The sequence below is a fragment of the Vigna umbellata genome, chromosome 9 (assembly GCF_029865625.1).
Source record: "Vigna umbellata cultivar VRB3 chromosome 9, Vumbellata_1.0, whole genome shotgun sequence".
Classification (NCBI taxonomy): domain Eukaryota; kingdom Viridiplantae; phylum Streptophyta; class Magnoliopsida; order Fabales; family Fabaceae; genus Vigna; species Vigna umbellata.
In genome coordinates, this window is record NC_142173.1 from 23,904,981 (window position 1) to 23,920,485 (window position 15,505).

At 31.4% G+C, this 15,505-nt stretch overlaps 1 protein-coding gene across 1 annotated transcript; it reads right to left on the reverse strand.

The window, feature by feature from the left end:
* Positions 1-9,855: 9,855 nt before the first annotated feature.
* Positions 9,856-13,025, reverse strand: LOC148192982 (homeobox-leucine zipper protein HOX3-like). The gene is made up of 4 exons (XM_088099123.1): positions 12,738-13,025; positions 12,044-12,216; positions 11,867-11,946; positions 9,856-10,359 (listed from the first exon to the last, which is right to left on the reverse strand). Exons 1-4 carry the CDS (start codon positions 12,829-12,831, stop codon positions 10,068-10,070), a joined length of 639 nt encoding a protein of 212 aa, XP_087955249.1. The 5' UTR covers positions 12,832-13,025; the 3' UTR covers positions 9,856-10,067.
* Positions 13,026-15,505: the final 2,480 nt, after the last annotated feature.

The window sequence follows — 15,505 nt, forward strand, 5'->3', positions numbered from 1 at the left end:
AAACACCCCTTAAATTAAACATCTTATTCCAATTCCTTTTTAATTCTTCCTCCCTCTCATTTTTTAAATATATATTTTCCCATCACTAGATTTCGGAATTTCTTCCCCTCACCTCCACCACATATTCTTCGGCTTTTCGATTCTCATCATCATTTTCAGCATTCAAATTCCACTTTAATTTAATCCAATTTTCAAATCCTCCATAAGTTCAATTATATTAAGAAAATAACTTTAAATCTAATTCAATTTCACAATATAAACTAATTGACGTGAACTTTCAACCATTTACGTGTATAATTCTCCAAAGATGTTTAATACGTGCTATATGCAATAATTTGATTTTTCAAAGGTTGTCATTCAAATACAAAAGCTTAATATGTAAAGATTATGTTAAAGGGTTTATGAAAATGTTGAGACAGGAAAAGAAATGAAGTACCATTACAATTTAGAAACAAAATGAGTTGTTATTATCTCAAAGATTTCTACACAATTATGCTCGCACGTGGTAGGATCTTTATCTGGAACTGGACCATGGTGTGTCTCCTGGGCTTTTGCTTTGGGTTCATCTTGTTCGTATATTTTCAACTCATTTTTTTATTCAGAAACAGATTGTGATCTCTCATAAATGTTCTGTTGGCTGTGTCATGCTGTTGTTTCCACACGTGAAGCAAGAAACTGACTAATCCATGCCTTCAACTCGTCTTTGGGCCTTCACTGATTTGATTTTGGGCTTCTTTTGACATTTCTTTTTGTTGTGCCATTTCGTGTTATTTATTATTTCTTCACCGACCGAAAAATGTGTGTGTCTGCCATATTGTTTTCTTTTGATATTGATGAGAAAACAGGATTGTCTTCTACAATGCTGGCAAATAATCATTGATGTTGTGATTGACATTGGGGAGAGAATATGATGCTTGCTAGATAAGATCATTAAAGGTGACAACCAAATCCTTGTTTTTTTTTCTATCATTTATATATTTTTTAAAACTTAAAAATATGAAATTTTATGTATTTTTGCTCTACTAGTCCAATTCATTACAATTTGACTAGGACAGACCCTAAAACCCAAACTTTTAATAATGTAATGAGGGCTTTTTCTTCCTGTACCTCATACTTTCTTAGCACAACTTATTTTTAAAATGACCATTTTAAACTTTGGAAAAGTGACTTCTGATTTATTTATTTTAAAAATTTTCTGGAATAAGTTTTTTGGAATTTTCAGAATATGATTTCTGAAATAGAATTTTTGAAACGTATGAAATTATATTTTGGAATAAGTTTTCAAACCATAATTCCTCGGACAAGCTTTCTGGGAACAATATAATATCTTTCAGAACGATTTTTTTTTTCTTTTACATGAATTTTGTGGAACAGGCTTTCCAGAATAGATAAAACGTGTTTTAGAAAAAGCTATATGAAAAGAGCTTTTTTCCACAACGGTTTCTTCCTTTGCACAACCAACGACGATGAAAGCTGACAATTTTAACAATGTAGTGTAGTAAGAAAGGATATTTTAACCTTTTTCTCTATTAGTATAGGGTGCAGAGCTATTAATAATGGGGTACAGGAAGTAAAAGCCCCTATGAGTTGCCAAGCCCGCCCAATATTTGATAGATGAATACTACTACGTTAACACATTTGAACCTCTTAAACATATCACGTGCAAAGTCATTAAATACATATTTCAATACAGTCTAGTATTCAACTAGTTTAAATACGAACTTGGGGTCGAATCATTCTTAACGAACTTGTGGGTAATCTAATTTCAAAAACTTGTTAATATCTAATGATTTTAATATGTATAAGAATCCTTAAATTATTAAAAGAAAGCAAAATACAAAGCAATATGACTGCTTAGAAAAACAGTACTTATAACTATATGAAGATTGGTTTACTTTAAAACATTGTAGTTATAAATATTAATTAAAATACCTCGTCTAAAGAGTTGGGCTTTAGGTTAACTAGGGCCCAATATGAAAGTCTTCTTAACCTTTTAAACCAAGAGAACAACGTTGTATTAAAGATAGTTTCTCCCTACACCACCACATACTTCTCTTTGCACCTCTCCAAATATTTTTTTTTTAAATATTCCTAAGTTAAAAGTTTGTTACTTTTACCATTTACCTTTTTTTAAAAAACCCTAACTCTACCCTCTTTTATTCACTGTGCGGCTACACCCCACTCCCACTCCACATCCTAGTTTCTCTCTTCCCCTCTCACCTCTTTTCCCATTGTCGTTTTCTCGCTTCCTCTTCCTTCCCTTCCATTTCCATTTTCATTCTTCTCTTCCACGATTCCATTTCCTTTGCTTCCATTGAGTTTGGTTGTTGATTCGTGTTGTGGAGGAGCGTTGAGGACTGGAGTGGAGTTGCTTCGTTTCGGCTTGTTTGGTCTCTGATCCAGGTTGGTTTTCTCACTCTTTTATTTTATATGTTTGTTTGCATGTTAGGTAGTTTAATTTGTATGTGTATTTAGATTATATTATTATGTATTTTTTCTTTGAACATGTTCTGTGTTGCATGTGTTTTCTGTTGTTTGCTGTTGTTTGCCTTTTTGATGTGAAGAAAAGAACCGTGAAGGCCACAACGAAAATAAGATATCTGTTGGACCTTCAACTGATATTGATATCCATCAACGGATATGGATATTCGTTGAAGAACCAACGGATATGGATATTTGTTGAAGGCCCAACGGATATAGATATTCGTTGAAGGTCCAACAGATATAGATATTCGTTGAAGGCCCAACGGATATGGATATCCATTAAAGTCCCAACGGATATCCCATTTCTATTGTGGCCTTCAGGGTTTATTTTTTTTTTTTCATTTATTAATTAATTTTTTTGTCGATTTATTTATTTTATATTTATAATTGATTTATTTGTAGTTCATTTAATAAATTTTGTATATTTATTTATAAAGAATAAAAATTGTTACGTAAAAAATAAATAAAAATAAATGGTTGAAGGTCTTAACAGAAATGGGAGATCCGTTTGGCCTTCAACGGATGTCAATATTCGTCAATTGATATGGATCTCCGTTGAAGGCCCAACGGATCTCCCATTTCCGTTGAGGTCTTCAACTACGGTAGTTTAATTTTGACTGAGGGGTATTTGTGGAAAGAGGTGGTGGAGGAAGAAACATGTGAAGATGTAGGGAGAAAGTGTCTACATCAAAGTGTCCAATACCAATCCTCTTGATTCCATTGCCATGGATCTTGGTATTTTGTTCATTCTTTGCACCACCATGCATCATTTATCAAACGTAAACACGTAACACACATCTCCAAATGCTTAATGGATGATTTATTTAGGGGGCAACTAATCATATTGAACGATACAAGGTACAATGCAACTCTTATCAGTTCCAAACCATGTTCTCACTAGTTTTCCGAAAAACAAAGAAACAGTCCATAATCACTCGTTCATCTGATGAGGTAGAATATCGAGCACTTACATTTACTACTTCTGAGCTCCAATTGTTGGTATATTTGCTTCGTGATTTGCAAGCTCCTTTTGATAAATGACCTATCTTCTACTGTGATAGTCAAAGTGCTCTTTACTTAATTGCTAAACTTGTGTATCATGAAAAACCTAAACACTTAGAGATTAAATGACACCTTGTTCGAGAAAAATTACTTTTTGGCCTCATGAAACTTCATCCAGTTTCTTTTTCTCATCAATTGCCACATATTTTTACTAAAGCTTTACCTCCAAAGTTTGTTTCATTCCAATGTTTTCAATCTTGAGCTTAGTGATTTATTTGAACCTCCAATTGATGGGAGTTTGAAAGAAATACAAGATAATCATAGTCTGCAACAACAAAATCAACCTTGTTTTATTGGCAAAGATAAAAAACATTTTATGTATATAGGTAAAAATTTTAAGAATTACGCATTTAGGTAAGTTGTGGGGCTCAGACGACTTTAAATGAAGAAGTCGTGCCACTGCACGACTTCAGGCACGACTTCACTCTAACACAATGGTCAAAGGTGAAGTTGTGCACTCCCAAAATGATATTGGGCTCTGGTAATCGATTATCAACCCTTGTAATTGATTACACTGTGTTGAACTCGTGTATGAGGGGCACAAATTCACCTATAATTGATTACACCCTTATTGTAATTGATTACTAGCAGTGTAAATGGACAAAAACGCTTTGGTAATCAATTACAAGCCTCTAGTAATTGATTACCTATTAGAGGATTTTAGTGTTAAAACAAAGAGGGAGGATATTTGCCATTGTAGAAGGTGAGACAAATGAGGCATTGATATGGTTCTTTCAACTACTTCGAGAAAATGTTACCCCTCAACAAAATCTTTACATCATCATTTGCAGAGAAACAGATATCCTATCAACGTTAAGATCAGAAGAACTTGGTTGGGAAGAGGATGGTTTGAACTGTTTATTACATACGTCATCTAGCCTTCAACTTCAAAACCAAATTCAAGAATCAAGAACTCAAACGACAATTCATCAATTTAGGTACTATTTACATAAATTTTACTATCAATCTACAATTTCAATTTTGTACAAAAAAGTCTTGAAATTTTTATTTTATTACGTGCTTACAGCTTACGAGATGAAGCAACCCACTATGACAACAAATCTTACTACAATGAGAGACCAATTCCCCCAACAAGTAGCTTGGATAAATAAAATTCCATTAAAAAAATGGTCTCAGGATTTTGATGGAGGCAGAAGATATAGACATATGACCACTAATCTTGCTGAGTGCATGAACTCCGTTTTAAAGGGAGCACATTCATTACCAATTTGTGCTATGATCAAAACAACATTTGAGAGGACAGAATTACGGTTTGTTTAACGAGGCTTAAAAGCACAGTACATGCTACAAGTAGACCACCAATATCTAGAAGAAATCACTAACATTATTGGAAAAATTAACAACAATCCGCATTTTGTCATGTTTATCAATATAATCCTGAAAATTCTGAATTTGATGTTCAGGAAATTTCAACACCTCACCAAATGAATGGTGGTGTGATTGTGGTCACTTCCAAGCTACTCACCTCCCATGTCATCATGTAATTGCAGTTTGTGCTTATTCTCATATACCACTAACCCAATATATTGATCCAGTGTACAGTCTTAACAACATTTACAAGGCATAGGAAGTATAATTTCACCCCATTCAAAATGAAGATTACTGATCTATGTATATTGGTCCAAACTTCACACCAGATCATCAAATGCGACGCAAGGCATCTATAAGACCAACTACGACTAGAATCCGTATCGAGATAGATCAATCCACCTCGGATCAACAAAAAAAATGCTCTTATTGCCGCAATGAAGGTCATCATAGGGAGACATGTCCATATCGTCAATAATTTTTTGTTCAATCTTACCTTTTTGTAATCCTTTCATCAATTAATAAAATAATATCACTATTGTTTATAAATTTTGTTTTAGGACTTTAATTTGTTTTTAGACTAAATTAATGATCATTTAAATTTGTTTTTTGTCTAAAACAATCATGTAATCAACATTGACAAAGATTGAGATTAAAAATAATTAAAGAATAATAACATAGATATATGGTACACTAGTATGCCAATGTAATTAACAAACAATACTTACATAGATGGTCAAGAACTAAAGAAACTTTATATTTTAACACTAAAACCCTTTGGTAATTGATTACAACGGTGTTGTAATCGACTACCAAAGATTTTTGTCCATTTACATTGCTGGTAATCGATTACAAGAAAGGTGTAATCGATTACAGGTGAATTCGTGCCCTCCTACAAGAACTCAACACAATGTAATCGATTACCAGGGCCTAAAATCGTTTTGGGGGTGCACGATTTCACCTTTGACCACTGTGTCAAGGTAAAGTCATGCAAGGGGCATGACTTCTTCATTTGAAGTTGTTTAGGCCCTTCACGACTTGCCTAAATGCGTAATTTTTAAAATTTTTGTCTATATACGTAAAATCCTTTTGATTTTTAAAAAAACCTTAATTTTAAGATAATCTTTACAACTGTTTTATGTTATGAAATATGTTATTTAATACTTAAGACATGCTGGGGTGTTTTTTTTTTGGTTATTTACTTTTTTGTCTTCTTTCCTTCACATACATTGTATATATTATGATACAAAATGTTTCACAAAACCCTTGATTTGTAAGATGCTATTATGATAGAAGAGAGTTTATAGCTTGATTGTTTACCTATTCTTCCGTAGCGTCTAAGAGAAGTAGCTTTAAAGGGAAGGTGTGTCTAATGATGAGCATGTGTGTTAAATGTTTTCTTTTCAGGTATATGCTACAGTTGTACATAGAATGCTTCTAGACCTAATACACTAAGCACACATATTTTATATTGGTTCACTCAATTGAGCTACGTCCAATTTTCCTTTGAGATATCTTAGAAGGTTCTACTAGATTTTCAATGAAGTACATATAAGTATTTTCACCACTTCAAGTTACATTAGTTATACTCAGTAACCCCCGTTACCGTGACTAGAATAAGTACCACATACTCCCGGTATCCCTAGACGCTCCCGGTATCTTCTCGATACACTATCTAGTTGAGTTTAACCCACTTCTAGTTATTCTAGTCAACCAAGTAACCTCCATTACTGTGACTACAGCCGAGTTTTACTCACTTCTGGTTGTGCAATATTCTTCACGACTCTTGGTATCTTCCTGATATACTGTCTAGTTGAGTTTGACCCACTCTTGATTTCCACTACACAAACCTGTATAGCTACCGTTTAACCCCACCGAGTTAAGTGTTAAGTGTTTGAATTCTCTTCAGAATTTGCAATCAAGAAGATCGCTTACAAGTCATTAGATGATTACTCTCACAAAGAAGATTTGCTTACAATACAATTCAATTTAACAGACTTATGAAATTTTCTCTCTTCTTACAAAAGTAAGTTTCTAACTCTAAACAACTCTTAGAGTATTCTTGATCTTTCCATGAGGATGATTTTTAGTTATATTCCTTTTGTGCCTGTATTCTTGATCTTCTTGTTCAAAGATCTTCTATTTATAAGTTTTTTGAGAATTTAGTCGTTAGACGATGTTTGTCATTTATTTTCAACTCTTTGTAGCCTTTATCATAGGTGGTTGTCATAGGTTGAGGTCAACTTGTTAGAGCAGACTTATTTTTGTAGTACTTTGTCAAAAGTAGATTGTACGGTCTCTTTGGCGTGACTTTTGACGAGAAGATCATTCCACAAATGTCTTCTTTGTCTCTAATGTCCATTTCTTACTTGTGTTTGATAAAACATATGGATACTTGACTTAGATAATCTACACAAAGTAAAGTAGACATGTGTATAAGCATATATTTCCTTTTTCCTTTCACTTTTGTTGTTTTGAGACATTGTGCATTTAATGACATTTAATCCGCGTTCAAAAGAACTATAAGCATTTTAAATTTTTATTGCTCAATCAACATTTGATCATTTAAGCATTCTAGAGCAAATACCACGCAGTTCATGAGAGTTTCATCGTCAGATGAAAACTTTGTTTAGCATAGGGTATCATTTAGCCTATGAAAGACTTTTCCTAACAACGCCTTGTTTAATAAGTACTCGTTTAATTCAAGAGCGCATTTAAAGAGATATTTTTCAACATGTGTTTTTGGACAATGTTTGTACTTTTTAGCGTGTTTACTAAAAACATCATTTTATAAATCATAGTGAGAGCTTGTGTAGCTTTGTTTAGCAAAGTATATCACGAGTGTATTTAGCGAGACTCTCATACAGCACATTGACGCATTTAGTAGGAAAACTGTTTAGTAGTGTGTCTACTTATGTACTACTGCGTTTACTAAATATTTTTCTTTCATAGGAGACCGTTTTATTTAGCGGTATGAGATATAAAAAGGTAATACTTTGTTAATCATCTATGTCGTTCATAGTATTATTTATTAGTCCTTAAACCTTGTGAAGATGTTAGACGATCTTGATCTTGTCTTAGTAACTTCTTTTCTTCTTATAATACTGATTTTTTTTGCAACACTAATCATTTTTGTATTATGTCTCTTTTTAGAAATGAAGTGTTTGCCTTTTAGACTAAAGATGTATTCTTTTATTTTACGCATATTTTCTTTGAACAATACTCGTTCCAAGGCATGTGTTACTTGATCGATTCTTGTGCTCAATGTTTTGTTAGTTTTACTTGGACATTTTTATGCTTATTGCTTTGTAATTGTATATTTTTAGGCATAGTATGTGTAGACGTCTTTTATACTCCTATGTTATTTCAACTTATCTCTTTTGTTGTTTAACACCTAGATGTAACCTTGATTAGGCTTAACGCATAGACGCTTCTAATTTTAGACGTTTTTCTTTGTGACATCCTTTTCATGCTAGGTGGGTAACTAGATGATTTAGTGATCTCTATTTACTAGTGTTTAGCTGTTTTATCTTTTACAAGCATACGAGAATGTAATTTTGTTTTGTGTCTATTTTCTAGTGTTTGGTCATTTTATATTTTACAATCATAAGAGAATGTAATTTTGTTCTTTGTTTCTATGCTCTTCTATATTTTTAGATATTTGATTACCCAAAATTATTTTGTTTAATGTTGTTTGTTATACTTCAAAACTATAGATGCTTTAGAAGATCCTAAACTTTTTCTTAAACAATCTTGTCTTAACACCAGTTAGCCACCTCTAACCGTCAGATCGATACAAATCTAACGACTCATGACATTTGACCCTTTAAATTCCTACAAATACACAATTCAAAGCGTCATGTGTCCCGTCCTCAAGAGTCATATCTTTATGTAGACAGAAAGATTATCAACCACTACGGATGACTAAGGAATGTAACCACTAGTGAACGGATCAGGCAAGGGGACTTAATCCTATTACAAACCCTTCGCCCACCATTGTAGGATGGGACTGAGGGTGCCTGTGTACGGTATGACATTTGGTCAGTCATAGGCTAGACGGTCCATCGTTGGTGAGGAGCATAGAAGAACCATTACCAAGATCTAACAATTGAGGAACCTAGCCAATCGATCATTCGTCAAGTTAATTGACCATTGCTAAACCTACTTATTTGTAAAATATGATTACCCACAATTGAGTTGTAATTAGGCCACTATTAATCAAAAAGTTTACTCTGAAATCTATAAATACAAATTTAAAGTAAGTAGATAAGTGATTATGCATTTATTGCACTGTTAATACCTAAGTTATTGAATTTTTAGTGACTTTGACATCAAAATACTTTTAACAAGTAATCTTCTCTAGGTAACACGAAACAATGATACGAAGATTTGAAAAAAAAATGGCACTCAAACATAATTTATGCAAAACATGCTAAAAATATATTTATTGAAGGAAATTAATATTTACTTAAAAAGACAACACGGTGAGTTACGTATATTTATAAAATTAATTTAAGGTATAAATGGTTTAGATTGAAAAAACGAAATATTTACTAGTCTCATTAAAAGAATCTATAAATCAAATTTATTTGGTTAATTGAAATTCTTCGGAAAAGCATACCAAACCAAATTATGTAAAAATATATAACAAATATTTACGCGATCAGGACAACTGTTTAGAAATTGTGATAAAACTCAATATTTTAGAACTTTCATTTTTCAAATATATATATATATATATATATATATATATATATATATATATATATATATATATATATATATAACAAAGTTACTATTTTACTTTCATTTTCTTAAAAAAAGTAATAATTATAGAATTTTTTATTAAAATAATTATATATAAAGCAAGAATATATTTATTCTCACTTATTTTAGTATTATATATATATATATATATATATATATATATATATATATATATATATATATATATATAAGTAATGTGAATGTGAATTGCAAATAATGAAATATTCATTGAGCATTTGAATAGAAGTACTTCTACAACAAACTACCAACTAATAGTTTACGCTCCCTCTCCAAAAGTAGCGTTTTGTAAAAGCTAATATATGGAAAACATTTTTTTTCTTGTAACACATATTTTCACATTAAATTTTTAGTTTTAAAACTGTAGTTTAGTTTTTGCATGTCTGATTAGATCGGAGAGGTAGGGGTCAACAAGCGGCAGAAGGTTGAGGGGAGTGCGGTGGGACTTTAGCGGACAAAGTGGCGGCGGCGGAAGGCAGTTTGTCGGCGGTGGTGGTAACGCGCTCACAGCGGGGACACATGGTTAATGTGGAGGCTGGCAGCGGCTCACAAGAGTGTGGGGAAATGACGGTGGGTGGCCCCACCTTCATGGCCCTCAGTTCCTCCACTTCCCTCTGAAGCCTTCTGTTCTGCTCTGTCAGTGACCCAAACCACCTCTTCAGGTACTCACACTCCATCTCTGTCTGCTTCAGCTTGCTCCTGCATTGCATTCTTGTAAAAATTCTCTTTTTCTTTTTTTCTTTATAATTATTAATATAAAAATACTCATTCACTACAAATATTTATTCATTAACTGCATCACATATATTGCATGGTTGACGACACTGGCTTCGTTTGCCTTTAATGCTTCCCAAGTCAACTCAGTGGGGAATGTTCTGTCTATCTTTTAAAGGATGACAAAAAAAACCTAACAACTATTGTAAACATATTGGTAAAAGAATTAAAAATAACATTGTAAAATTAATATATATTGATGTATTTCCCTTTCTTTATAAATAAAATCTCTGAATTTATTTTTACTCGATACTCTTGTGTATCTAAGTAAACATGGAGAAAGTGAGCGAAGAGGATTACTGAAATGAAAAATCCTATGGTTTTATGTGTACGTGTTGATGATAACTGAATGCATTATGCTCAACACTGATAATTGATTTGTAAAATGAAATGCATGGTTGGTCTAAAGTACCAAATGAAGTGGTCAAAGTCATACTTATTGGTGTGATGATCGGTGTAGCACACGAGGCCAAATAAAACTCCACCAATGCGGTGCTATCATTATCGACTTGTCTACTTTAATTTGGACAACATGATTATGTTCTTTGCCACAGCTGAAATTATGGTTTACACTGCAATTACATCATTAACTGTTCATATATTTGAACACCCAGTTAGCCACTCTCATGTCATTGCTGTCACTTCATGACCTAATTTTTTTTTATTGTATCATTACCAATTTTCTAGTTTACGTTTTCTATGTGTATTTATAGTTTTGTCACATTTGAAACTTAAAATACTAGATTTTAAAATAACAATTCAAAAACATTTTACAAAGGAAGTGTAAACAAGTTTAAAACCAAAAATTTGGAACGAGCTTTGAAAAGAAATATTTGTTACAAACAAAAACCAAAAGAAATATTCATTTATAGGCACCATGCATTATATATAAACTAAGATATACCGCTAATATATATATATATATATAATATAAACTAAGATTTTTCCCATGATCAACTGTTTTTCGGAGTATTTGTTGAATTTAAAAATTTTAAAATATGAATTTAAGTTTAACTTAATTCTACAATTGTAAAATAGAATGTAATATGACTAAAAAAAAAGTTAGGACTTAATCTTGATCGAACTATTTGAGCGATGTTTATACCCAGCGAACACTCCATTTCTTCCACCTTATGACCAATATTTGTGAAGGAGAAATTATATGAAAGAAGTGAATCTAATATATAAATGATGATTTTTCCACTTTTATTTACAGATAGAGTGAACAGGGGTAAAGAATCGGATTCAGATTCATGAGGTCCATATGATGATTATGATTATTCTGTCAACATTTGACATTTGTCTATATATGAGTATACCCACACAAAATGCGGATGATGAAACTATATATATTTTAAAGTCAAATCATAAATGAGAAAATAAATAAATCGCATTTTTCCATCACTTTATTAATTAAGATTAATTAGCTTACCTGGCCCTACGGTTCTGAAACCACACCTCCACTTGCCTTGGTCGCAGCTTCAGTTGCATTGCCAAAGACTCTTTTTGTTTCTACAAAGCCAAGAAATCAAAAACCGAATATACTTATTACTGAGTTATGTAGAACCCTAATGATTAATTATCTAAATGACATATTTAATAAACTCACTGGGTTTAGGGTGTGGTTTTGTCTGAAGCTTTCTTCAAGGAGACGAGATTGTTCCTTTGTGAGACGGAGTTTCTTGCGAGGAGGGTCTCCATTGCTGCTTTCTTCTTCATCTTCCATGTTTGATGCCATCCAATCTTCTTCTACAGGTACTTGGTTTATGTCCAATTCTTTCACTGCAATACCAAACGCTGCCTTTATTCATATACTTCCAAAAAGTATCAAAGACCAAACCAAACATATCATCTTCTGTACACGATCCAATATATACCATTTTAAGAACAAGATTCGAAATATGATGTTTACAGGTATCGTTGCTGTTTAATCACCAACCAGAGAGAGAGAGATGAAAGACAAAAACCTTGGTGGGTTCATGCGGTCGTGACTTTAATTTTAATCTAAGAAAGGGTAGAGAAAAAAAAAGTAAATTATCCCTTCCTAAAGAAAACGTTTATTTAACAGAGGGGCCGCTTTTACGATATACACAACTGTACAAGTTTAAAAAAAAAAAGCAAAAGAGTTTAACATAAAATTAAACAAACAAGAACACAAAAAAGGGAAGGAATTTAAGAGGGTATAATGAGTTGATCAAAATGAGAAAGACGAAGAAAAGAATGATATAGTTGTAGAAAAAGATAAACAACCAAATTAACAGATAAACTATTGTATTGTATGTGTGTGTGTGTTTGGTAATTACCAGATGATGAAGGCAGAAGAGTTGGTGAAGAAGCAAAGCCGGGGACAGATATAGTCAATTCCAAGGTGGAGGAAGCACTTGGTAAAACCGCCATAGAAGACGCGCAGAAAATAATGAGAAAAAATGTTTGGTGACGATGAAGATGAAGATGAAGAAGAAGAGGAAGAGGATCTGTGTGAAAAAGGAGAGAAAAAAAGGTAAAGTCGAGAAACAGAAGGAGACACACATGAAAAGGAAAAGGAAAAGGAAGACAGAAGCAGCAAAGGATCTGATGAAATGTTTGGAGAGAAAAAAGGTCAAGATATATAGAAAGGTCAAACAAACAAATATAGGGAGATTAATTAGTCGTACAAGTTTATTATAATTAATACCCTAAAAGGCGCATAGAAAATCAAAGAGAGGTTTCCATAGGAAAAAGTTATATCAAGAGGTGTAGGTTTCTGACCATGGTCCTCCAAGTCAAAGGCTATGTGGCCCCAACATACCGACACGTGTAGTTGTGTAAGACTACAACATCAACCTCCACAGTCATCTTCATGTTATGATAGCTTTTATCTTAGACACCCAGAATTGTTCGTGTTTTTCGTTTACGTTATACAATTATAAAGTAATTTTAGAGACATGTAATCCTTAAAATAAATAAATTTTCTAAATTTGTTTATATACACTATTAGAAACCCAACATTAATTCTAACTTTTACTCCTTTGTATTTAAGAAACTCGTTTATCTATCAGATGTGAATTGAATTTCAACGTGTTGATTTTTAATTATTATCAGACCTATTTACAGTAGTAGGTGGATGAAATCTCATTTTATAACTTCATTTTATACGATTATTAAGTTTAAAATTTATTTTTTTAATATAATATTAAAAAGTTATTATCTAGAGTCTATTTTATTAAAATTTATTAGTAGTTATTTAGAGTTTGTTTTAATAAAATTTGTTAATAGACTGTTACTTATATAAATAATTTCAAAATTACCTTTTAAATTAGTTTTTGTATAATTTAATTTGACTTAAATTTACTTTGCATGTAGTACAATTAATTATAATCTCTAAAATTATCTTTTTCAAATATAATATATCAAGTAGTAACCTACTTCCTGTAAAAAAAAGTAACCTACAACGTTATAATTAGCATTTGGTCAAACTTTGGGAGTCCACATACATACATATATATATATATATATATATACATATATATATATATATATATATATATATATATATATATATATATATATATAACTTTTTCCTGGCAGTTTGTAACTCAGCAGAATCATTTTCGTAAAAAAAAAAAGAGAAATGTCAAAATATTCCTCCAAAACCAGTCCCAAAGAATTTAGTAGTGGCAGTGGATTATTCAACCAAATTCTTTTCGCACATCAATTTCAAGTGTGGATTGGCAGATTTGCCTTGTCATCAGAAAAGTTTAGTTAGATATGTTTCTTCTTGCCGATAAAAAAAATAAATTTTTTTTCAATGGAAATTAGTAATTTGTATATCTTCAACGGAGGGTTAACAATTTAAAAGTTTTCAAAAAATCAAACTAATCATTTTAAAAATGATTCAAGGCTTACAAACATGTTATTCATTTAAATTTTACATCCGGATTTTACTTATTAATTTAATTTTTATTTAATGATTTAAACGAATGCATTAATTAGATAACAGTAATGTTAGTATAAAAACAGCTCCTTCAAATGTATTGTACTGTATAATAATAAAAACTTATTTCTCTTTTAGTTTGGGATCTTGAACCATTTCTTTTTCACACATAATCCTTGATTAGTGAAGATTTTACTGTTTGAGCTCCAAAATACACTTCAAAGAAACTAATGATTAGTTTAAACATATCAAAATACAAGAATGCGTCCATAATATCATTAACACTACAAATTCTAAATATGATTTATAATGAGATGATGCTACCATGTTTACACATTTCTCAGTGATGCTTTTTAGGAATTGTTAATTGTTTATCAATTAAAATTTAAAATATGGAATGCAGATTAATATTTCAGCTATTTAACACAGACCAAAATAAAAAAAAATGGTAGTGTTTTAATTTACTTTTTTATAACAAAAAAAATTAAGCCACAAACACACACACATAAAATAATATTATATTTCTATTTGTTTGTCATAATTAAAAAGGAAATCAACGAATAAATATTAATATCCAAACTACTACTCTTTCTCTGTATTCAAATATAAACTAAAATAATCAATTTTATTATTATACTTGAGAAAATTAGTACCATAATTTTATTTAAGTTTCTTTTAAAAAATAGAATACCATTTTGTTGAAATATTGTGTTAAAAAGGATAGGTAGAAGGTAGTAGTAGGGTTTGATGTCGGTTGAAAGTTCTTGTTAGGAAATGATTGGAATGTCCTAGCTATAGGACCATTGAGCTTTCTTCAACAAGGACCAACCAATATGTATCATTGGCCCCATTAAAACAAACCAACATAGACAAACTTGTTTTCACTTTTCTGTCTTTACTCTTCCTAATCATCCTCATCACACACCCACAACACTGCTATTATATTATTTCACCACTTTCATACATATTTTGTACTCCTCCCAATAAATACACGTTAGTATCTACATTAAATATTAAACATTAAAAGATAATATTATTTCAAGCGCAAGTTTATTAATATATATATATATATATATATATAAAACAAAAAAAAAATGTATAACTAAAGATTTTAAATATTGCATTAAGGTTATGACACCGTTACTTTGATATTATATT

Bases quoted from the DNA above. Each gene is read 5' to 3' on its own strand.
- LOC148192982 (XM_088099123.1), bottom strand. From the start codon at position 12,831: ATGGCGGTTTTACCAAGTGCTTCCTCCACCTTGGAATTGACTATATCT. The intron at 12,217-12,737 runs GTAATTACCAAA...TTGGTATTGCAG, and splicing joins TCTTCTGCCTTCATCATCTG to TGAAAGAATTGGACATAAAC. The intron at 10,360-11,866 runs GTAAGCTAATTA...AATGCAATGCAG, and splicing joins TTTCAGAACCGTAGGGCCAG to GAGCAAGCTGAAGCAGACAG.